General features: G+C 31.5%; 2 protein-coding genes and 1 long non-coding RNA gene across 23 annotated transcripts in view; 2 read left to right on the top strand and 1 right to left on the bottom strand.

The window, feature by feature from the left end:
- The window catches only part of LOC141447700 (uncharacterized), a 29,641-nt gene extending 16,321 nt beyond the window's left edge, over nucleotides 1-13,320 (top strand). For 3 of the 20 annotated variants that reach the window (XM_074115479.1, XM_074115491.1, XM_074115433.1), the window contains 7 exons: nucleotides 902-997; nucleotides 6,471-6,627; nucleotides 6,706-6,788; nucleotides 7,876-8,051; nucleotides 8,143-8,281; nucleotides 11,612-11,731; nucleotides 12,708-13,320. In XM_074115479.1, the coding sequence (XP_073971580.1) occupies nucleotides 902-997; nucleotides 6,471-6,532 (158 nt within the window). In that variant the 3' untranslated portion in view covers nucleotides 6,533-6,627; nucleotides 6,706-6,788; nucleotides 7,876-8,051; ... (1 more) ...; nucleotides 11,612-11,731; nucleotides 12,708-13,320. Of the gene's footprint in view, nucleotides 1-267; nucleotides 813-901; nucleotides 1,288-1,855; nucleotides 2,555-2,979; nucleotides 3,270-5,307; nucleotides 5,403-6,470; nucleotides 6,628-6,705; nucleotides 6,789-7,875; nucleotides 8,052-8,142; nucleotides 8,282-11,611; nucleotides 11,732-12,707 lie in introns of those variants that run through there. The other 17 variants (XM_074115533.1, XM_074115517.1, XM_074115525.1 and 14 more) reach the window with 17 other exon arrangements.
- A 1,147-nt stretch (nucleotides 13,321-14,467) lies between these two features.
- Nucleotides 14,468-21,462, top strand: LOC141447854 (uncharacterized). 2 transcript variants are annotated; one of them, XM_074115764.1, is made up of 6 exons: nucleotides 14,468-14,678; nucleotides 15,008-15,100; nucleotides 17,066-17,141; nucleotides 17,435-17,514; nucleotides 18,858-18,953; nucleotides 21,137-21,462. In XM_074115764.1, the coding sequence occupies exons 1-6, from the start codon at nucleotides 14,676-14,678 to the stop codon at nucleotides 21,146-21,148; spliced, it is 360 nt and encodes a 119-aa protein (XP_073971865.1). In that variant the 5' UTR covers nucleotides 14,468-14,675; the 3' UTR covers nucleotides 21,149-21,462. The 2 variants fall into 2 exon arrangements, with proteins under 2 accessions (XP_073971865.1, XP_073971857.1); XM_074115756.1 differs by having other exon boundaries at nucleotides 14,470-14,678; nucleotides 18,858-19,017.
- Nucleotides 19,524-20,017, bottom strand: LOC141447896 (uncharacterized). The gene is made up of 2 exons (XR_012454661.1): nucleotides 19,889-20,017; nucleotides 19,524-19,814 (listed from the first exon to the last, which is right to left on the bottom strand). It is a non-coding gene; the product is annotated as an uncharacterized lncRNA (long non-coding RNA).
- Nucleotides 21,463-23,126: the final 1,664 nt, after the last annotated feature.

The raw sequence follows: 23,126 nt of genomic DNA, 5'->3' as shown, positions 1-23,126 counted from the left end.
GCAAGTGAAAAAGAATCTACGAGTTGGAGGTAAATAGATATTTATTTTCAATTCCTTAAGGAGAAACTTAATTAAAAATTCCACCTTTAATTACTACTTTTCATTGGAGCATCCGACCGTTTGTTTTAACTGGCAATGTTCCCGCGATGGAAAATATTTTTTTAAAGGTTAAATGTTTCAATTGCTTCTATTTTTTTGAATGGTGAAAGTTCTGATATGACCAATTTCTTCATAATTTGCCAGCTCATATTAAATATTCTGTTTCAGTGATCTCATCCTATTTCATCTTAGTTGTCTACAGTTACTACAGGAAAGAACAAGCAGATTTATAATTTAATCGACTTCAACGATTTTAAGTTTAACAGTATGAATATTTGTTATCTATTCGGTGAGATTCAGCTAGAGAAAATCAGTGGAAGTCACTTTTTGTAAACAAACCTGTGGATTAACTCTGAAGTTAGATGAAAAACCAAAACCATTCGGAGTGACAAACAAAAAAATAGGCGAGATGTGTTGGATGAAATCCTTGATATTATCTGGCATCGCTCTCCAAACAAGTGTTTCAGAATCCTCTTTATAGACCTAAATTGATCAATTTATTTTTCCTAAGAGATGTTTTAATGGTTATAATATTCACAAATTTAATGCTACTTTATTTATAGAATGTAACCATAATTTTCACATATGCGATATTTAATATATATATTTAATTGAAATCATGATCATAATTATTATTTAAATAGTTTTATGTTCACAAATTTAATTGATGTATCTGTTTTGTAAAATGTAATTCATATTATACATACTTATATGTAAATTAATTTATTACTTTTTGTAATAGTTACATTTTTTTCCTTTTATATTTCCTTGATATTGTTATAAACATTATTTTTCTTTGTAGGCACCACGTTAGCTGAGCGGGTAGAGGCGAGGCATGCAAAGCTAAGATGTGTTGTGATACTAGGTTCAATTCCTCGGTCTAGACCTTGGATTTTATGTAATGGGTTAAGTGAGAAATAATTATATTATTAATTTGATAGTTCGAAGTAAAGCCCGCCGGGGAAAATTGGCATTACTTTACTTACCCTGAAGCTGATGCATATGAACTCATACTACGGCTTTGGTACACTTGTATTTCAATATTAAACTAAATGTTGAAGAAATTTTATGCCAGTATAATCAGCACTTTCAGTGACAAAAAAGATTTCTCTTGAATATATTTACAATACAACGCCAACCATAAAGGATTGTCGAATAGGTCATAAGCAAAATAAAATGAAGTATTACGTAAGTAAATTATTAAGATCATGGGATCATATACATAAAGTAATGGGCACCGTTTGCCTGGGTTTCTCTATTAGTTGGAGCCTTAGATAAATGTCAATTGTGCCAGTAGAAATGAAGAACCTCACAACTTAACAACAGGATTATCAGAGCAATTATTATAATTGTATGTACAGTCATGTTTATTCCATATATACTTTAAAAAAGTTTGGCCCTAAGCATCCCTTCACATGCGCATTTCTCTTTACTGCAGGAGTGGAGCTCTTCCATTATCCGCGTTGTACGCGTGCACGGGACAATATCTTCTTTCAGTGTACTTATAGAAGTCAATTCTACAACTTAACTGATACAAATTTTACTTTTTATTTCTTTATTTTCAACAAAATTACACTGCACAAGTAAATAGTCCCATAGGTTTAAAATGTTAATTTCGTACAAAAAATGTTTATATTTTTGAATTTTATATTATCCTAGTGCTAAGTGAAACAAGTTCCCAGTTCAAAAGTGGTAAGTAAAAATAATTCTTATAAAACTTTATTGTGTATAAGTTGTCAATAATCAGTAATACTTTTTATGATGACGTAATTTATGAGGCTCTTGTCAATAAAGAACTGTTTCCTTGTCTTGCTAATAGATTGCCAGCTATAAATAAATTGTTCCAGTTTAATGCTCGAGTGAACGCCTACGCCACCACTAGCTAAAACACTCGATGTTAAATTTATTTATTGTGTTTAAATAATATAAATAAATAACATCTAACGCTCCGATATTATGTACATCAAGAAACCAAATTGATGGAAACGATTTTCTCTTATCACTTGCCAAATTTTTGTTTCGAATTTTCAGCAATCATGGAAGTCTAGCAACATGTTTCACAGTACTATTATGGATGTGGTAAAACAGTATAATTAAAAATGTTATTTTCCCAATGTCTATCACAGCCGCGGTGGTTCGCTTCTTTAATCAATCCTTATAAAACCATTTTCAACGAAAACTAAGTAGTTAACGATTTTGTAAAATCTTTCACGTCAATTAAAAAAAAACATCAGAATTTCACCCATTCAATTAATCATCATCGATTCCTTGCTATAATCGAATCGAAAATTTGTACGATTTGTTTCTATACTACCTCTTCCGACGGGTTACAGAAAGTAAAATGTTTAAAGTCAATTAGAAAATTGTGAGAAATAGGCATACTGGCGTTGTTGTCTTATGGAACAAAATAAATTTGGCAAATTATTTACTAAGACACTCTTCCTTCGAAGCTAACGTAAGTATTAGTAACGTACGTCTTGGCTGCTGAAAATAGTACGGCTTCCGGATTTGTTGGGACTAATTATTGGTTTTCATTTACTGCAGAAACGAGTCCCCATAAAAGATGTCAAAGCCCTATTATTCTGCATTTCTCCTTGATGTACTCGTATAATAGACTGCAATATACATATGGTTATTTTGAAGTCACATCTTTGAACATTCAGGAGTAACAGCAGAATAACAATGGAACCCTAGGGATCTCCAGCGACACAGGGATTCAGTTGGGCTGTATGAAAGAAAATTGGGAAAAATTTACGTAAGGTTTCTGAAAACTAGACCAGCATTCCAGACTGTATCAAACTGCCTTCTAGGTATTCCAACAATACCATTTCAGTATGTTTTCGTGCATATGAGATTCTTTTTGGTCACCTGAGTTAACTGCAAATCGTAGGTAAAAGTGTTGAGGTTCATTGATTATACTGCAAACATTTAACTATGACCGTTGATTCTGCTAAGCAGAATTCTTTCAGATCTTACTGAGGAAGCCAACTTAGGTCGCAGCTGACTTTAAAATCAGGTCGATTTTCAAGTTTTTTTCACAGGGAAGGAAATTTTCTCAGTAACAGTGCTTCATGGAAAATGTTTGACCTTATTTTGTTGTCCAAAGCAAGAAGTAAATTAGTAATTTCTTTCTTTTGTTTTTTATGAGGTCTGACACCTCTTTCAGAAAAGTAAGTTTACAATAAGCCATTTGAAATAGAACATTTCGGATAAAATATTTATTAATTTGATCCACTTTTCTGTTTTCTGGATTCTAGAAACGCTCGAAAACGGTTTATTAATTACTTATGAGCATGGAACAAGTTAAAATAAAATTGGAAATTAAAGTTTTTTGTTTTTTTAAAGCGAATTAAATAGTAAAAAATGCCGAACAAAATTGAATGTTATTGAACGTTCGGGATTGATTAAAAGCATCAAATAGTTTCAGTGCGGTGAATATTTTGCTATCTTTTTCAAGGTTAGGATAGTCATTAGGATGTAAGAGAAAGATAATGTTATTGATGTGTAAATTTGCTTGAGCTGTGAACGTAAGATAACTTGTTTCGCGGTCGCACTTACTTTAGCATTGAAGACAAACTTGATTGCAAAATGATTCGTAAATTAGTAAAAAATTGGCTGATGAAAAGTTAAGAACAAAGTATGAGTTTTTAGAGATCAGTTTTAAAAGAAAAGTAATCGTCTAGATAAAGGAATGCATAGGTTGCTATATTAAAATGTTTTCTAACAAATAATAAATTGCATACAGGATCCTACCTAAAAGACCGATATTTCAGAGTCAACTCTGAAAGCTGATATGAGCAGCAGACTCATATCCATCTAGCTCGAGCTGGTGTTCCTCAGGGCAGTGTTCTAGGTCCTCTTCTTTACTCCTTATGTACAGCAGACATACCTTAACACCCAAATACCATCCTCTCCACCTTCATCCTCATCCTCTTACCGCTGCACCAGCTCTACAAACACACATCAACCACTTACAGGACTGGCTTTTCAAATGGAGAATCAAAACTAACGTTACGAAGTCACAAGTTAATAGTATTTACTCTCAGACGGAAAATCCTACCTCCCATCATCTTGAACCAAAGTCCTATACCAAGTGTGGACAAAGTACGCTACCTTGGACTGCACCTAGACAAACGGTTGACATGGAATCCCCATACTAAAATGAAAAGATAAGAAACTAACCAACTCTACAAACTTCTCGCCAGACTACTTGAGAAACAAAAGACTCTTATATCTACTGTTACTGCGACCTATTTGGTCATACGACATCGACTAAGCGTTCCATCTCACTACGCCACCAGTCATTACTGTCAAAAATACTTCTAAAACTTCTTAACGCTCCATTCTATGTACCTAACCTCACTATCCATAATGACCTCAAAATCCCTTTCTTTACAGATCTTGCTAACACTCGTTTTCTCCAATTTCATTCCTCTACAGCAGCTCATCCTAACCCCCTCATAGAACACCTATCTTCCTCCATATTACCAGGTAATCCTCTAAGGAGATTGAAGAGAAGATGGCTTCGTGATCTGCTCTTATCATGAGAGCACGTTACTGGAGTGACACCACTGGTTGCCTTCTCCACTCATGATTTTCTTTTATTTTTTTTATCAGGTACCATGTTTGCTTGTTGCAACAACCGTTGCAGGGGTAAATTCCAATAAAAGATTTAAAAAAGAAGAAGAGAGATTTGGACTGGGGATCTCTCACTTACATATTCACACTTCATAAACAGTACACAAAAACCGCCCCAGAGATTTGGCACTTCTTTTATAATCGGCACGCTCTTTTCTTTTTGCTTTTTTACCTCTTCTACTCCCTTATGCAACTTAGGTTGCATACATCAACCACCTCTTGCGGATGCACCAGAAGTACAACTACATACCAAAAATTTTTCTTCCTTACAAAAACTTAAATTTTGCCTGATGAACTTTGCGACACAATTGTGTTAATTTTTTGAATCAAGCCATTCTTTACATTCTAATGGTTGCAAAATGTTCTTCAGATGATTTGTGAGCTAATAAATCAAACTTTTTTCTTAAACACTTTATCACTTACTGATAAACAGTTATAGAATAAACATATAATGAAATTACTCACATGTTAATTACAATATTTGTTTTTTCTAATAACTGTAGGAACAGAAATTAGTGCTTTTAATAGAAAATGAAGCTTCTAGTTTCAAAAATTGTTTCCATGTTACAGATTTTAAATAAATGGTCAAAAGATGACCTTAATTAAGAGTTGTTGCTGTTGTTCACTAAGGACTGGCACATTGATTATAGGATGGTTAGAAACTAAGTTATCATTACATACTACTAAATATAAAAGTATTGTCAAATTAATCTAATGTTATCATTTATTTTTGCTAAATTGAAAGTCTTATTGAAAAACATTTAATTTTTATTTATAACACTGAGACGGTTTGTAAAATAAAACACTATTTGTACCGAGCAATACTAGTATTTCACAATTACACTGGACTGCAAACACTATACTGAACTGATAACTTAGCTGCAAGGCACTATTTTTCTCTTGGATAATTTCTCCTTGAATTATCAGGTAACTAGTTGTCTTCTTGAGCTCCCTGGAAATGAGTATTTGACCCTAAGTACAAAAATAAGGTTTTAGCAAATGATCTGAGCGAAGAAAGTATCTGAACAGTTGGAACCTGAGATTATGTTTATTGCACCGATACCACGATTATGTTTTGTTCTTATTCCATTAGCCGGATAAGCCTTTATTTTTTTTAAACTTCTTTAACAGATTTTAATAATTTTTATGGTATATTATAATTTTTAAAGGTTTTGTGGGGCTAACTAAGATTAAATTAAATTGCCATAAGTAAGTGTAATGTAAAACTACTATGTAATATTAAAATCCAGTAAATTTTTCTATTATTATCTACCGAATTTAGATGAAATTGATTCAGTCTTAAAAGACTAGTTTTTGAGTTCCATTGAACTCTTTTTAAAATAGTTGTTACGACTTTCTTTACTTTGAAAGTTTACTCCGCATCTATACATCTTTCACTTTATTTGAATAATTTTTAATATTTTAATAAAAAATTAAAAAAAAAAAAAGGTGAATATCTTCACATAGAATTATTAAGAGAGATTCTAAATGAAATGGGGCTCTTGATAACCTAGTTCCTTAGTTAACCAACAAAAAGACTGAGGGATGAGATTCAAAACTTAAGTCAAATACGAATCAAACAAGTGAAATTGTACATGGCTTAAAATATTGTTCTTTCAAACTGGAAAAACATTCAAAGTCACAAACTATAATATTAATGAAAATAATATTTTAGTTTTGCATCAAACACCACAATACGTAAATTATAATTTGTTTATTATTTTATTTTTCAGATTGGAGGCCTGCTTGGTATGCTAGTTATTGCTGCATCCATTTACTTAGTTTCACAAGTTAAAGTTAAAGTATCACAGGAAGAAATAATCCCAAAAAATATAACAGAATTCAAAGATTTCCATGCTATTGAAATTGGAGTAACAAGTTTTGTTTTTAGTATGTTATATTTTCAATGTGTTTAAATAAATTTCATGTTTTTTCTAGTTCTTTTAAGTATTAAATTTTTGTTTCCAGCTATGATGATACTAATTGGGCTCTTATTATATTATTCTTGTTTCACATTATTGGCAGTATTTTTAATTTTAGGCGTTTATAAGGTAATTATGATTAAAAAGCAACATTATTGTAAAATTCGTATGTAAAAATTGAAATAAGTTCGTAAATCAAAGAGATCTATGAGGAAGAATGTGGGTAGATGGATAAAAGTTCGGCAACGTTTTATTGTTTTCAATCCATTCTTAGGGAGTTGGTAGTAGGCGTGCCGTGGTTACTTTCGTGATTTAATTCCGATTCTGCCACAAGTAATGTAGTTCCTCTGATTTACTCGTGAAGTTAGGCTAAACCGATCCAGATCCTAATCAAATGCTTTTCTAATTTCATACCGGTAAGAAATGAGCGTAAATCAATAGCAGGGTGGCAAATAAAACAAAGTATCTTAATTTGAATTCAATTCTCCAAATTCGGAAAAGGTATATTATCTCATTCGAGAGTAGGTGTCTAAGTATGGTATTAGGGTAGTATATTTCTTAGATTTAACCTCAAATTGTCCCTGCTTCATGAACAATGGGTCCTTGTATGGGATAAGAGATAACTGAAAGAAAAAGAAAATAAGATATTATCTAAATCGTCGATTAAAAATACTTAAGACCCAAAATTAAAAGATACAACTTTAAGAGGTTTTCTACTCGTAAAGAACTGTTAGGTCATGATAGAGCGAACGATATTCAAAAAATTCAATAAAGTAAGAATTTGTTAAGCCTGCTCAATTTGAAAATGAGCATGCTGCAAGAAAAAAATATACATTGCTCCAGCTTCAGGTTGCTAGAGATATATTTGATTCTGGACAAGTAATTGCGCTGCAAATTAAATCCTTTGTCACTTTTCTTCTCAGAGTAATTCCGCTTTACATTGCAGAAATGTTTCCAGTGCAAACGTAATTGCAAGAATGTATAGCTTGCGAATCTAAATAAGTCATATTCAGTTCTCTACTCCTGCACATTGCAGCTGTCGCTTAGACAATGGTAAAAGGGTTTACCATCAAAAACTGAATTTTGACAATTCTATGAAAGATAAAATTTCAAAATTATCAGTAAAAATAGTTGATATCCTACAGTTTGCTAGTGGAATTTATCTCAACAATGGCGGTAAAAATAGATTTCGATAAAAACGTTGCCATGTTTTTAGAACTTTTTAAAGAAGAAGTGGGCTCCCCTACACATATAAACCGATTTTTCTGGGATCAAATGTCATTCGATTTAAAATTTTATGTAGATGTGCGATTTAGCCATAAATTTCGTGCAATTTTACCCTGAGGTGTGGTGAGGCCTATCTAAGAGGAACCCCCAAGGGAGATGATCTAGGTAACAAATATAACAAATTCCTAAGATTAACATAACTACTTAATTGTTGTTTCAATGAAAATAATTAAATTCTTCCTTTGATCAATTTCAGCAAAAAATGCGCTATATAAAACTGTGGATACAAATAAAATTAATTCTACTAATTATGGCAATCGCTGGAATAGTTATTCAATTATTTTTATTATTATGCGGGGTGGATTCAAGATTAACTGATCAAATCATCATAGCAGGTAAAATTATTTATAATTTATGAGGGCAGAGTCAGTAGAACTGTCATCCAATAGATATATAATATTAAAGTATTTGAATGCATTTTTAGAATTCCAAGTTTGAAAATAATTGCCCAATGGAGTCTTAGTTTGTAGAATTGTTTGTGCTTTACGAGGGTCGTTTGAAAAGTCCGTGCAAAAATAAAAAATACTTAATTTTTTGGGGTAAACCTTTTTTATTTTTCAACATAGTCTCCTTTTAGGCTTATACATTTCGTCCAACGCTGCTCTAGTTTGTTGATCCCTTCCGAATAATAGGATTTGTCCAAGTCTGAAAAATAGCCATTCGTTTCTGCAATCACCTCCTCGTTTGAATAAAATCTTTTTCCCGCCAGCCATTTCTTCATATTGGGGAACAAATAGTAGTCCGAGGGAGCCAAGTCTGGAGAATAGGGGGGATGTGAAACGAGTTGGAACCCTATTTCCATTAATTTTGCGACCACAACTGCTGAGGTGTGAGCTGGTGCGTTGTCGTGATGGAAAAGGACTTTTTTGTGGGCCAATCGTGGGCGTTTTTCTTGCAGCTCGGTTTTCAAACGGTCCAATAACGATGAATAATATGCACCTGTAATAGTTTTACCCTTTTCCAGATAGTCGATGAGGATTATTCCTTGCGAATCCCAAAAGACAGTCGCCATAATCTTTCCGGCCGAAGGAACGGTCTTCGCCTTTTTTGGCGCAGATTACCCCTTGGTAACTCATTGTTTAGATTGTTCTTTGGTCTCAGGAGTGTAGTGATGTATCCATGTTTCATCCACAGTGACGAAACGACGCTTAAAGTCATGTGGATTCTTCTGGAACAGCTGCAAACCGTCCTTGCAACACTTCACACGATTTCGTTTTTGGTCAAGCGTGAGAAAATCACTCGACTTCCTCGATTCAAACGAATGCCAGACACAAAGAAATAGACCGATATGGCTGAAACTTGGTGTGTGTTCATCCAAGAGATGCTACTAACTAAACATAACCTCGATACGCGCCAGTAGTGCTATCTCTCTTTGCACGGACTTTTCAAACGACCCTCGTAGAAAGGGGCTTTATGTTCTTTAAATTTGATAGCAAGCTTCTTTATTTTAAATTCGTATTCGGGACCCGAAAAATAGATTTTTAGACAGGCGGATGATGAGGAGAATCTGGCCAATAAAGTTGAAACTTCAAAGTACATATAGTGTTAATTCACCCTAATAATCGATCAATATCATTTAAGAAAAAAAATTGAATTTTTCAACCTACTTTTTATTTACTTACTCTGAAGAAGAGTTAGAAGAAGAAGGACAGGCCTTGGACCTAGCAGACTAGGTGATCACATATTCAATTAAGAATGATGTTAGAAAAAGCAAGAGGTAGAAATAAAAGTAGGTTTTTTTCTTGGTGTTATATTGGCTGCATTTGATTCAATCCTTACACAGGAAATGTTGGCTTTATAGACCAGAGGATAATAAGGCCCAACTTAATACAGGTTACCATATCGGTATGCCAGAATCCTAAACCAACACTAATTGAAGGGAATCTAAATCTCCCCAGCTACAAAAGAAGTCAAACAGAGAGATTTCTCATTACCCATTACTTTATAGGATTGAAATATGGCAAAGGATTCCTAGAGCCTTAATTGGATACCAACATTATGTCTAATATTTTTACTAGCCGGTTATATATCGATATAAAGTACTGGTGAGCACGTCACAGGAGAAATACAGCTGGTAGTTACAGAGAATGAACTATCCCGCCAAGAAATGATTTCTAATGCTGTAGTATCTCCAGTAAGTTGAAAAAGAAGAGAAATTGCCACTCCTAATTAGTTGCAATAGGAAAGCTCTTTAGGCTGTCACTGCCTCTATATTTTAGATTTTAGCTCGTTATCAGACAATATGGCAAAATTGAGTTGAACCTCCTTGACGCAAAGCTGGATTATTTGTCTCGGTGCCCCTTATTTTTAAAGTTTGACGGTACTAGAAAGGTTCGCCAGCAGTGTGAAGACTGCTTAGAAAATGCATTTACTTAGACGTATTCTGGGAAAAATTGAGGGAGTAACAGTAATAATTTGGAAATTAGAGAGGAAGTAGTATAAAGAGAATCAAGAATGTTATAGTGAATCGTATAAAGGATTATGAGTGACAAGAGGGAACCCTTAACTGAGATTAGGAGAATGATGCGGGACAGGATTCGGAAGGATTTGGAGCTGCTTCTCCATGCCTCGTGGCTATGTAAAAAAGAAAAAATAAAATAAGTTAATATCTTTAATTCTTATGAATTATTATTCTTATTATTATTCTTAGAAATATTTTTAATGGTTGGAATATTTCTCAAAAAGAAACACTTCAGCGGTTCTATCGTTTGCACAAACTTGTACAAAAAAAGTAGCTTCAGGCACCATTGTTTAGGTACAGGAACCTTTGAATAAAAATAAAAGTTCTCAAATCCAAAATTTCTTACATATCCTAACAAATATTGTAGTTGCTTCTTTAACATGAAAATGAAAAAATATTATTTTTATATGTAAATGGACCAGAGGAAGTTATGCACTGTTTAAATAGAGGAGATTAATGTTCTGACTGTCCTTTCTATCTATGTACAAATTGAAGCCAATCCCTTTTCAACAATGGACCTTATTTGCTATTGTGCACATCATTACACAGACGAGTAGATCGATAAACATTTATTTGTTATTTTAAGTTCAGCTCTGACTAAATAGAGATGGTACAGAACTATATAAATTCATCCCTAGTAATCAAAAATTAAATAAAATATTAGTACAATAGGGTAATACTTGTTCATTGCTACCACATATTGGAAAAAAAAAGAAGAAAATATATCAAACTCAGACAGAAATATACAGTGTTGAGGAATAACAATTAATTTGCAAATATGTTTTGTAATTTTATTCAATATGCTGATTTAAATTTTTTTTCCATTATTCATTATTTCACATTATCTTTTTGGGAACAATCGTCTTTTTTAAGTTTTTTTTTCACATAGATCTATTCGCCTTCCATACGACTTCCGTACGCCTTCCATAAGTTCGGTATTAATAGATAAAAGGATTCACCTTCGATTTACCGATATTTTGCAAAAGTTGATTTTTTGTAAAAGTTACAAGAACACCTAAATCACTTATAATGTTTATACACTTAAATATATAAATGCTGTGGGAGTCTCTTTGACATCAATATACAGTACGTAGTTAGACATATTTCTAAGAGATATTTTTTCTAGTCCCATAAAACATATCCAACGAATTCCTGTTTCGTTATGGTGGTACATATTATTCGTAAATCATAAAATCCTTTATAGATAATTTAAGTGAAGTCGTGTGAAGACCTTCTAATGGAGTGGAGAATCGCTGAAAGACAGAAAACAGTTCGGGCCAGGGATTTACGACGTAAAGCCGTTATAATATGACGGTAAGCCAAGGTAAACTGTCTACAATCTTTCAAACTGAGCTAGTCGTTTTTCAATTTTTTCGCTGATATTGTAAAAGAAGGTTTATCAATTCTAGAGACGCAATTTCACTAGTTCTAAAAATGGTATTAATGGAGAAAAGGTACTATAGATACACGCCTATTGGCGTGAATAAGATTTGTGCTTTCATTTATTTCATGTAGAAATTCTAATCCAAATTCTAATCTAGTTCGAGCCAAGCTACAGTTTAGCTACTTCTCATTTTATGGGTAAAATGTTAATATTCAAGAATAAGTTTTTTCCATCCTTCGGCCATGACATCTAATTTGGAAGGTGGATGTTGATTAGTCGTTTACATTTTTATAGCATATTAGTGCAATACTTTTATTTTTGCATATTTTCGGTGTGTTCAACTCTTAAAACCTTTCTGGGTGTGCACAGATCTACTGATTCGTTAAAAATCCTGTATATCTAGTAAGAATTAATATATTAATATTAATACTTATGAAGTATTTCATAAATGATACAATAATAAAATAAATACTTAAAATAAATACTCCATAATAAAATATGAGTGTAATATATAATAGTATACTATTTAATTGCCCTTTGTCATATAACATTATTTATAGTTAGGCAAGGAGCAAAACTCTTCAGACATTAACTGTTCTCAGATTATTTTCAAATATTTCTTCATTTTATAGAATATTATTTGCTCAGTAAATATTTTTAAAATTCAAAAAACTTGTCAGTAAAAATGCTGATGAGTCTACTTGAATGACTAAATAAAAGCATAAATTTTTACTATTGGAATGTTGTTATCAATACTATCTGTGGGAGATAAAAGGAACTAAATTACAAAAACCTTGTGCTATCGGATGTTACATACTTTTTTTAAATTTACAATTGGAGTTTTAGGCGCAATAATTCTTGATTTGAATTTTGTTAAACTAAGTTTGCTAAACCAATATCTTCTCTTTTTTTTTAGTTATAGATGGACTGTTAATAATGGTGGTACAAAGCTACTATGAACAAGTGAGCGAGAACACTGTGCCTACTTATTGATAAGGAATAATACAACGTTATTGTACAAAGTGAAACCTAATTAAATTGTATTCATGTGGTTTTTTGTCTTGTTATCAAACTACTGTTAGTTTTTTGTTGAGAAAAAAGTTATACAATATTTTCTTGAACAAACAGACTTCGATGTAATAATAGCTAAAGCTTATCGGTAATTAATTAACTAATTATCCAATATCTATGGGCATGAAAGCTTACATATTGTTACAAATAAATTTTAGAAATGACATAGCAAAATGCCGTTTGCGGAGTACGGTTTTAATAATGACTCATATTACCTTCAATATAAGTACTAATTTACTTTTGCTGATACACTTTTTAATTTATATTAAAATACTTAAAATGAAAATTCTTAATATAGAATACATAAAATTAAATAGAAATTAAACTCCATCACGAAAGTTACAAGTACATAAATGCAGTGGGAGTGTCTTTGACATCTGTATTCAATGACATATTTCTATACATAGACATATTTCTGGAGATATTTTTTTGTTTTAATAAAAGCTATTGAAACTTTTTTTAATTACTCTGTGTACTAGTAAACCCAATCTCACTGGCAAAAGACAGCATAGACTGCGTTACAGCTCCAAAAACTTGGAACTTCGCAATTGCTAGTGTGGTAAGGGTTACATATTATAACTATGAGCACATGCATATCCCAACTCAACGGACACCGAAAGATTGTTTAGAAATGTAGTATTTTATTATAGAGGTATTGTAAATTATTATTCCAGAAAAATCCGTTATTTAAGATGACACCTAAATACTTTAATTCATTTACTACCTATTGAGCTTTACTTTTAATGCAAGCGAGTTTAGATTTTTATCTTCTTGATATATGTACTTATTTTTTTCTTTTCGTAATATCAAATTATACCTCATTGTCAGTGGCCCAGTTATTTATTGACAAATAGTAGTGTTTCTTGCACTGTTCAATTCACTTCGTACAGTTTCATATGAATTTTTATGATAAACCGTCACGAAAGTTATTGGTAATGTGTAAAGAGGATTGGCTAATATCAGAAGCGGTTCATATACATACTCCAGAACCCTCGATCACAGATGGAATTGAGAGCATCCTCTAGTAACTGTTAAAAGCAATTTTTTAGATCTAATAAAACAAGCCAATCCACTGGAGAAATAATTATCTAGAAAAAGTTATAAATTTTTCTAATAGTTAAAAACATTCAGCTGCCTCAATATCGAGTGTCATCAAACAAATCGAAGATTTCTCTTACATCAGTTTTCCTTAACAGATTGAAAATTGTCCTAATTTCAAAATAATGGAAGATTTAGCCAGGGTTCTGGAAAAGCTATCCTAGATTTTCTTTTCATAAGAGGACAATAAATAGATAAGGAAAAGAAATATTTCATTGAAATTAATATTTAAGTTATTTGGCACTATTATATTTGCATTGTAAAAAAGATAATGAGAATTAGACTAAAGGAGTCATCTTCTTAGAAAAGTTAAGATTAAGTTTACTCGATTGTTACAAGACTCGCTCAGAAGAGATGATTATTTATATTATTACTATAAATATATATATTTCTATTAAATTTATTTAAAAATTCAGTCTTTATAATGGCAGTTTTTAAACCTATTTTATTCATTTATTTATCATTGAGGATTCAGCTAGTTCCTAAACAACTGTTGAACGATTCATTCGTTCAAGAACTGTCCACTCTTCATGTAAGCTTGCTCTATCAAGGTCAACATGTGATGTGTTGTTTTTAGTAGTATATTCCTGTTTTGTTCATTTCTGTCATACTTAAACGTTACCTTCCAAGTGGTACTTTGATAGCTTTGAAGTTTGAAGTTGTTAAAGCTAAGAATCATCCAGAAATGTGAAGTTCTAATGACAATAAGCAGATTATGGTAAGCAGATTAGTTAAAACATATTTTTTAAATAGCTTTGATTTGCAAAAATTTAGCATTTTTTTTTTTCATAATTCAATCGTTCCCTTTCGAAAGAATTGTTTATAGAATGTGATCCAAGTGATTTCAATCTTATAAAAACTAAAATATCCACATTCTGCTAATTCTAATGAGTCATTTTTCCTCAGAAGGAATTCTTCTCTACATAAACTTAAGAATAGTTGTATTTATCTCAAATATTTTAACCTATAAGTTATAAGATTACTCTATTTGAACAGTAAATGACTCCTCAAGTGCGCTTTTATGGAAAGCAATTATTCATTTTTCAGGATTACATAAAGAAGAGAATACCCCAAACAAAATCATGTTTTAGTTTTTGTTCGCTGGAAACAGGATCTAAAATCATAGGATGGTTTCATTCGGTAAGATTTTTAATGTAAACGATATTACAATATTTGAATAATGTTTTGGCTGCTGTTAAAACTATTAGTTTTGGTGCCATTCTACATTAAACTTTGGCTTCTCTTGTAACTGCTATATGAAAGATGAAATTTGATGCCTATTGGCATTTGTTTTAAAATGTATTTAGGTCAGTCTAACTAAAAACTTGACAGTGATTTATATTGACTTCTGTACAACAAATCTTTATTAAACTGGTGCATGAAGAACCTTGCCCATCTAACTAAATATCAGTTTCATGATTACCACGCCTTTCTCGGCCATCGCCTCAGCGTAGGGGTCGTAAACCTCTCAACCAGCTTAAATGCTCTTCCTTCCCTATAACTTACCCTTCGTTCTGTTCCATTGTATTAAACGATTGTGACTATTGCACTGTACAGTAAAAATCGTATGTTCTGATTTTTCATTCAAGAACAAGATTATTGATTAGCTTTCTCATGAATTTGATCTTATTTTACTCAGTCTTTATGGCGTTAAAATGCTTTACTTGCCAGCTCTGACAAATATTCTATGCTGATGACCTATGTCAGGGGTCGGCAACCTATTTTAAGTAGAGAGCCATTTCTCCTTAAAATTTTTTAATAATTCTTACCAAGAGCCGCAAGGGTGATAGAGTGTAAACAACTCTGAAGATCATTTGTAATCACTAAGGAACGGATTTTTATGTATTTAAAAATGCCAAATATTTAATTAAAATATGCATTTATTTTCGTCAATTATGTGGAAAATATGTGATTTTCTTGATAAATATTTTCTGGAATATTTAAGTAAAATGGGCATTTTTTTTTATTAAAATGGATTTTTTTTGGGGGGGGGGACAAGTTATAATTATTTATACAAGAAAAGAACATTTTTACAATTTATAATAATTTATTAGGAACAAAATAATTTGTTTTTACAAGTTATAATGATTTATACAACAAAGAACATTTTTACTATTTATAATTAGATGTGTTAAATTTTCAATTTTGAAAACTTCACTCTTCGAAATTGTTTGCAACCACATGAAATTTCAAATGTTGGAACGTAAAGTGACGACGATCCCCAGATCCCCAGCGTAAGATGGACTTGTAACGACTAAAAGATCATTCAACATCTACAGATGTTATAGGTGCCTTGCTGAAAGAAGTTATCTCGTTGGTTGTAAAGGGTACACGATGTTCTGAGGTGACTTCTGTTCCACTGATAATATCAGAAATCTGGCAGAAGGTCTCCCACACTTTGTTCTTGCTCAGTACTTCTACCAGTTTTGATCTTATTTTTTTTTTAAAATACCTTTAATAAATGGAGTTTTCATTCGTTTAAATAAAATTAAAATATACATTATATTTTGGGCAGGCTGAAGAGCCACAGAATTGGGATAAAAGAGCCGCATGCGGCTCGCGAGCCACGGGTTGCCGACCCCTGACCTATGTCATCCCAATGCAATAACGGCTGTTAGGTCATCCATCTTTTAGAGCTTCTTTAACTTGGATTTTGCTTGATATACTACAGTCATCATTTTAGAACTATTAATAGTTGAGTACCATTTTTTCCCTTAAGTTTAGCTGATCACTTGAGCTTCTGGTAAGAATTTTTTCAAACTGCTGCAGAATGTTCTATAAGGAAACATCAATGCCTAGGCCAGAATCAGAAAGTGTTACGGAGAATGTTGCGGCGTACTTCCTTTTAACGCAAACCACCCAAAAAATGGAATCCATGGAAATTACTGATTCCAACTTTTACAAGAAATTTACGAGAAGATTTTTCAGCAAAATAAAGAGTGGTGAGGTTTTAGATTAGTCCAAAAACATTTTGAATGGCCTGCTCCTAAAAACAGATATCCACGTGGTACCATGAGAAGGTAGTGCTCGGATTAATCACCGCTGTATGTGTTTTGATGAATGTAAATTGATAACAGATGATAACAATCTTTAATTTTCTTTCAGATAATTTTCTCAGTTCTTGTTCTTGGAAGCATTGTGAGGATTGCGAGTTACATTATATTATCCAAAGAAATGCAAGGTAATTAGTTATTTTTAATTTCAGTGAAATATTAAGGTGAAAATAAAACTTTAAAAAAGCTAATGTTTCAAACAAGATTTAATTTTAAAACAATTCAGTTTTAAAATTTTTCAAAATTGATGTAATCAATGCTCTTTTGGTATTTAAGGGGAATTAGGTATTTTTTCTTTTTCTAATGTGTTATATCAATTGTTTGACGTATGTGTATAATATTCTTGTCCTAAAACACATTCTCTAATTTAGAATAATATTTAAAAAACATTTCTTCATTTTTATTATTATTTTTTTTCTAGCTAGGAGATATGTGCCACTGCTTATGTTTGGGATCTGTTCTATTTATATTGGTGTAATGTTTCTCGTTGGAATGTACAAGGCAAGTAGGAACGACTTTCTTAAGTTTAATTGGATGAAATATTATAAAAGAATGGATACTTTATTATCCAATTTTAATTTTCTTGAAGTATAATCAAACCTCAACATTATAAATAACTTTTAATTTAAAGGTGGGACTGTGATTGATCCGTACTATCATTAAACCTTATCTTACATTGTTATTATTTTTTAATAGTTGGATACTTGAATGGAAATCGTAGACTTAGTATATCTTACAGCTAATCTTTATCTTCTTTTTTTAAATTTATGAATTTATTTATTTTTTGTAACTAAGTTGCATTACAACTTTATCGTCAAAAACCTTTTTTTTTTATTAAATAAAGATTTAAGTAATTGGTGTCTGGAGCCTTTTCCTATGGGCCTCAGAACTGTGCTTCCTTGTTACAGACGACACTATCCCTAACCGGATAATTTAGCTTAAAGAAGCTTCTAGGAATAGAAAATATAAAGGCCCTCAGTTGTATTCGAACCATAACGTGGGAATCCACTGAACTAAATTCTTCCTGTTTTCTTTACTTAGTTCTCTCAGTAATTACATGCTGAGAGTTTGTTTTCCATATCAGGCTGAAAGATTTTTCCGAATTTGGCTACCGAATAGCAGAACGAAAAGAAATTGTGGATAAGTAATCAAATTGCATTTCTTTCTTGAGTAATCTTTGTCAAGTGTCATATTGAAAAAAAGAATAGTCCTTACTTATTAAGCAATTAATTCCTTAAATAATTACTGCTTGAATTAGCAGTGTTAAAGCAAATAGAGTTTGAATGAGAATAGTTGTATTTTTGTTTTATTCGGATCGTGTAATCTCAAATGTACTGATGTAACTTGCAGAAATAAGTATTGAAAAATGCGAAATATCTTTTCTTTTTTTTCATGCAGAAAATACACTAAAATTAAATTGTTCAACTTTATTTTGACTAAAAGGAATCAACAAAATTAAGATGAGGATACCATTAAGTATTACCAAACCCAAACCGTGTAGCCACATCTTACGGATATTTTTTTTAAAAAGACATAATCCTTTCCGAATCCTCTAAATCCTACCAATACTGCTTACTATCTTTAAAGTTATATTAACTATTCAGTTACAACAAATTACAGGTCAAAACTTTAAGATATTTCATTTCAACGTCTAAATTATCAGTCGCCTTTTAATCTGTTAAATTATTTCATACCTCTGAATTAATACTACTGATATTTTCTTTTCCTGGCTTCAATACAAATAAAATAATGAAATGGGAAGATAGAGAGACTGTGTTTACCAACACTGATATTTATTTTTCTTTCTTTATTTATTTTTTTACTAATTTTATTTTATTTTGTAGAACAATGCCAGATACATAAAATGGTACATTGCGTATATTGCTGCTGTATTTTGCTCTACTGTAATAGCCATTATTGGTTTCACAATTAGTTTTGCTGTGAGTGATCTCTTTGGATATGAATACTATTTCTTTATTCTTAGTCTGCTGATTGTTTCATTAGGTAACCTTAAGAATTTTTATATTATTTTTACTATTATTTTATTAATTGCTTTAAGGGTTTCGCTTTTGGAGATTCTATAATCTGCAATAGTGAATAGAGTTCTAATCTACTCGTAACCTTGGCTTGGTAGTCATTTGAAACCTAATATTCACTCCGCACTAAACCTACCTCATTGGTGAGATTGATTGAAGAAAAGTAATTATATGTAAGATCTTCAGCTCCCGGTCTAAAGACCTATCTTTTTATTCGTTTTCTATTTGGTACACTCTTGTTATATAACCTTACTGTTTTCGAAGGTTCCTGAAAATCAACAACTCCCTGATGAGAAATTTGTGAATTACTTCAAACCTTGAATTTCGCGAGCATAATTCGTTCCGGAAACGTGCTTGTATCCATAGCACTCGCATTCAAAGCGAATTCTCGTAAGTAATTATGGAAACTCAAATATTTCGTTCCAAAAATCCAAAAATATTCATATAAATGATATTGATTAACCCAAAATACCATTATAACTTTCATTATTTAAATTTTATTCTAATTCATGAATAATCGAATTTGTTTATTTTTCACTGTTACAAATGGAACCACTACTATCTGTTGACTCATCGAATTTCTAGTGACACTTAATCATTTGGTTCATTTTAAGGAAATTTCGGAAATGAGATTGAATTGACGTTAAAGATTCATCGATTGCACTGTTACCGCTTTTCTCAGTTCCAGCCTTTTTATGCGCTGTTTTCCACATTTTACGCCCCTTTGAAATGAGGAACTCACAACTCGCAACTCGTAACTCGTTTCTATAAACAATAAATATTTTGGTACTTATATGAATAATATATGCTATCAAATTAACAATAAATATGACATTTACCAAATTTGTCTGCTTCTCCAGATCCAAAACCCAAAACCAAATACCAACTTAACTACAAACTGAATACTAATAAAGTTCTTAACACATAAATCATATGATAGTTGTTCTAAAATAAAACCCATATGTTCAATACTTATTCTAAAATAGCCACCCATGTAACTTAGAAATTATCCGGATCGTTTTTTTGAATATGTGAGGATGGGTCCACCTAAATGCGACTATATTTTAGAAAAAAATAAGGTCAAAATTAAGAAAACGGAAAAATTGTCATGGAAATCCTATAACCATAGAAAAAAAACTAGTGATTACTCTTAGGTAAGTAAAGGTTTTATTGAGAAAAAACAAATAAATACACATAAAAATAAATGTAAGCATGATTTTATTTACTTTTAAACAAAATATTGTTTAAAAGTAAATAATAAAATAATAACAAAAAATAATGCCGGTTTTCACCAAATGTCTTGAAAAACAGAGGTATTTTGAACAGCAGTCAAATTTGAAGCTCTGATACTGGAGTTCAGCTAGCAGAAAAAGGAAATATTTAATTCTATCATCTATGCTCGTTTAAAGCAGCGCGTATGAGTCACTAGTCGCAGCTTCGTTGTGCACACTCACATTCGAATGTATCATGTTTTTCTTTAAGCGCTGATGCATCACTCCTATCATCTATGCTCACAGCTCCGTTGTGAACGTACCCTAATAGTATTGAAATACTTCCTCCTATAAAGTAAAAATTTAGTGAAAATTTTTGCCTTTCTAACAGCATCCTCACAAATCAAGTTGCAATATAATTAAATCTATATCTTCTAATAACATTTAGGATTAAACTAGCGAGGTTTCGGTCAAAATTAAAAACAGCAGTTAAGCCTGTTAACAACGCCCTGAGGAAGACAGTAAATTAGTCGATACGTTGGCGTAAATACTGATTTGGTGTTTTTTATTTTGATGGAATCCTCGCGAGCTGAATATTAATAGCTTTCCCTTCCTACGAGTTTCTTATAGCTCACTGCCCGTTGATGGGCAATATTGTCTGTAACGAAAGAACACTGTCCGGAGGCCGGTAGTGCACTAAAAATTGCTCCGGATGCCTATCAGATGTTGCCCTAAATAATAGTAGTTTACGGTCACTAAAAGATAATACAAAGCTACTATTAACATTGTATTTTTATCAGTTAAAAGAATAACCAGCCCTAAGTTCTAAATTAAGTGAATTATTTCACTTATTATTAGTATATTTTTCTGTTGCAGTTGTTTCAATAAATTTCTTCGTAGTTGTGTTCAATTACTACAGAGAAAACAAAGCTACCCTGTTTGAAAATGAAGAATTCAGAGGAATCTACTGAGATTAAAAAATGAAATTTAATTTGTTTGTTTTAACTCTTCTTTGATGTTGTATATTGAAACCGAAGGGGCCACATGGACCGCAGACAAGTCAAAACTAGTAGAGGCAGCAGGCTACACGACCTGAAAAGATAGAAAATTTATCTTAAAGAAAATACAATACATATGTAAAAAATAGTATGTAATATGTTAATTTTTTCAATTTGAATGAAAGTTCGTTTCTAAAAGACTTACCTAGAAAGGTTACTGTTTATTTATAAGACACAATAATGTGTAAAATCACACTATTTGTGTAACGCCACACATTGGTGACTCCGAACTGTAATAACACATTTTTAAGGGTAACACTCGTATAATGTTGTTGTCCGCCTTTTGTCTCCTCACGAACAAAAATACTTTGCCCAAATGCGTTTCTATTATATATCCAATTAAATCACCAGCAATTAGCCAATAGATATTATAATATTGTACATAGACTTGGTCAGCATATGTTGCCTCCATATTTAAATCATTATGATCTCTGTGTGAGTGAGGCAACACGTGATATTTCATAAAAATCCAAAAAACACGAAGAGAGAAATAATTATTTGAAATTTGAACGAAATTGAAAGCCTCCACAATTAGCCCTGCTATATCTCATTAACTGTTATAATTAGAACATTGCAAATTATATCAGCTATAAGCTAACTTTCCTCTACAATTCATTAAAGAAGTCATTAAATTCTGTATAATACGAAGAGAGATATAAAGGATTGAATTTTGAAGGAGTTTAAAAACCTCCAAACTTTAACCTGCTATATCTCATTAACTGTTATAACCAGAACGTTGCAAATTATACCATCTATAAGCTAACATTCCTCTACAATTCATTAAAGAAGTCATAAAATTCTGTGTTACAGAATTTATACCAGAAGAGAGATATAATGGATTGAATTTTGAAGGAGTTTAAAAACCTCAAAAACTTACTCTTCTATATTTAATTAACTATTATCACTAAAACATTGCAACTTATACTAGTTAAAGAGCTTACTTTTCTCTACAAATCAGTAAAGAATTCATTAAATTCTGCACAGTATAAAGAGAGATATAAAGGATTGAATTTTGAAGGAGTTTAAACCCTCCAAAATTTACCCTTCTATATCTCATTAACTATTATCACTAAAACATCACTATAGCTAATTAACTATTATAACTAGAACATTGCAATATACACCAGTTTTAGATCAGATTTTTATCTACAATTTGGTTGAGAATTCATTCAATCGGAACAATACAAAGAGAGATACGTATAGTGGTTTGAAATTTGAACGAATTTGAAAATCTCCAAAAAATTTTTCTTTCTATATCTCAATAAATATTACATCTAAAACATTGCAATTTATACCAGTTATATAGCAAATTTTGTTTCTACAATTCAGGAAAGAATTCATTAAACTCTGAACAACATGAAAAGTGATACCATGGTTTGAAATTTGATCAATTTTGAGAACCTCTAAAAATTTCTATACAACACCAACTATCCGCTTAACTATACTATTCTCTTTAATTATAATTAATAATTATTTATTTTTTAATATTATGTATGTGCTACTGGAGCCGAGCTTTAGACGAGGCCCGCAATGATTATACATGATATGGATAAGTTCGATTCCTGGTCTAGGTCTTGGATTTTATATATTGGTTTAGATGAGAATTTTAATAGTAAAATACATTTGTACTGCTAGACCACCCCGTCCGATACTCCTAATTTGGTACTTTAACGAAAAGCACGTAATAAAAAATAGGCATTACTTTACTTTTACATATGCATAAGTCTAGGAATATATATTTATTAGTAATAAATACCATTAATCATGCAAAATGTGTATAAAACTAAAGTTCCGTTGTAGAGATGGCA

Source organism: Rhodnius prolixus, unplaced genomic scaffold (genome assembly GCF_049639745.1).
Source record: "Rhodnius prolixus isolate KJV_2025 unplaced genomic scaffold, Rpr scaffold_1, whole genome shotgun sequence".
NCBI lineage: Eukaryota > Metazoa > Arthropoda > Insecta > Hemiptera > Reduviidae > Rhodnius > Rhodnius prolixus.
This window is presented reverse-complemented; position numbering and strand designations above follow the sequence as displayed.

Coding starts and splice junctions, on each gene's coding strand:
- LOC141447854 (XM_074115756.1), top strand. Junction 17,142..17,434: donor ATTATCCAAAGAAATGCAAG/GTAATTAGTTAT, acceptor TTTTTTTTCTAG/CTAGGAGATATGTGCCACTG. Junction 19,018..21,136: donor TCTGCTGATTGTTTCATTAG/GTAACCTTAAGA, acceptor TTTCTGTTGCAG/TTGTTTCAATAAATTTCTTC.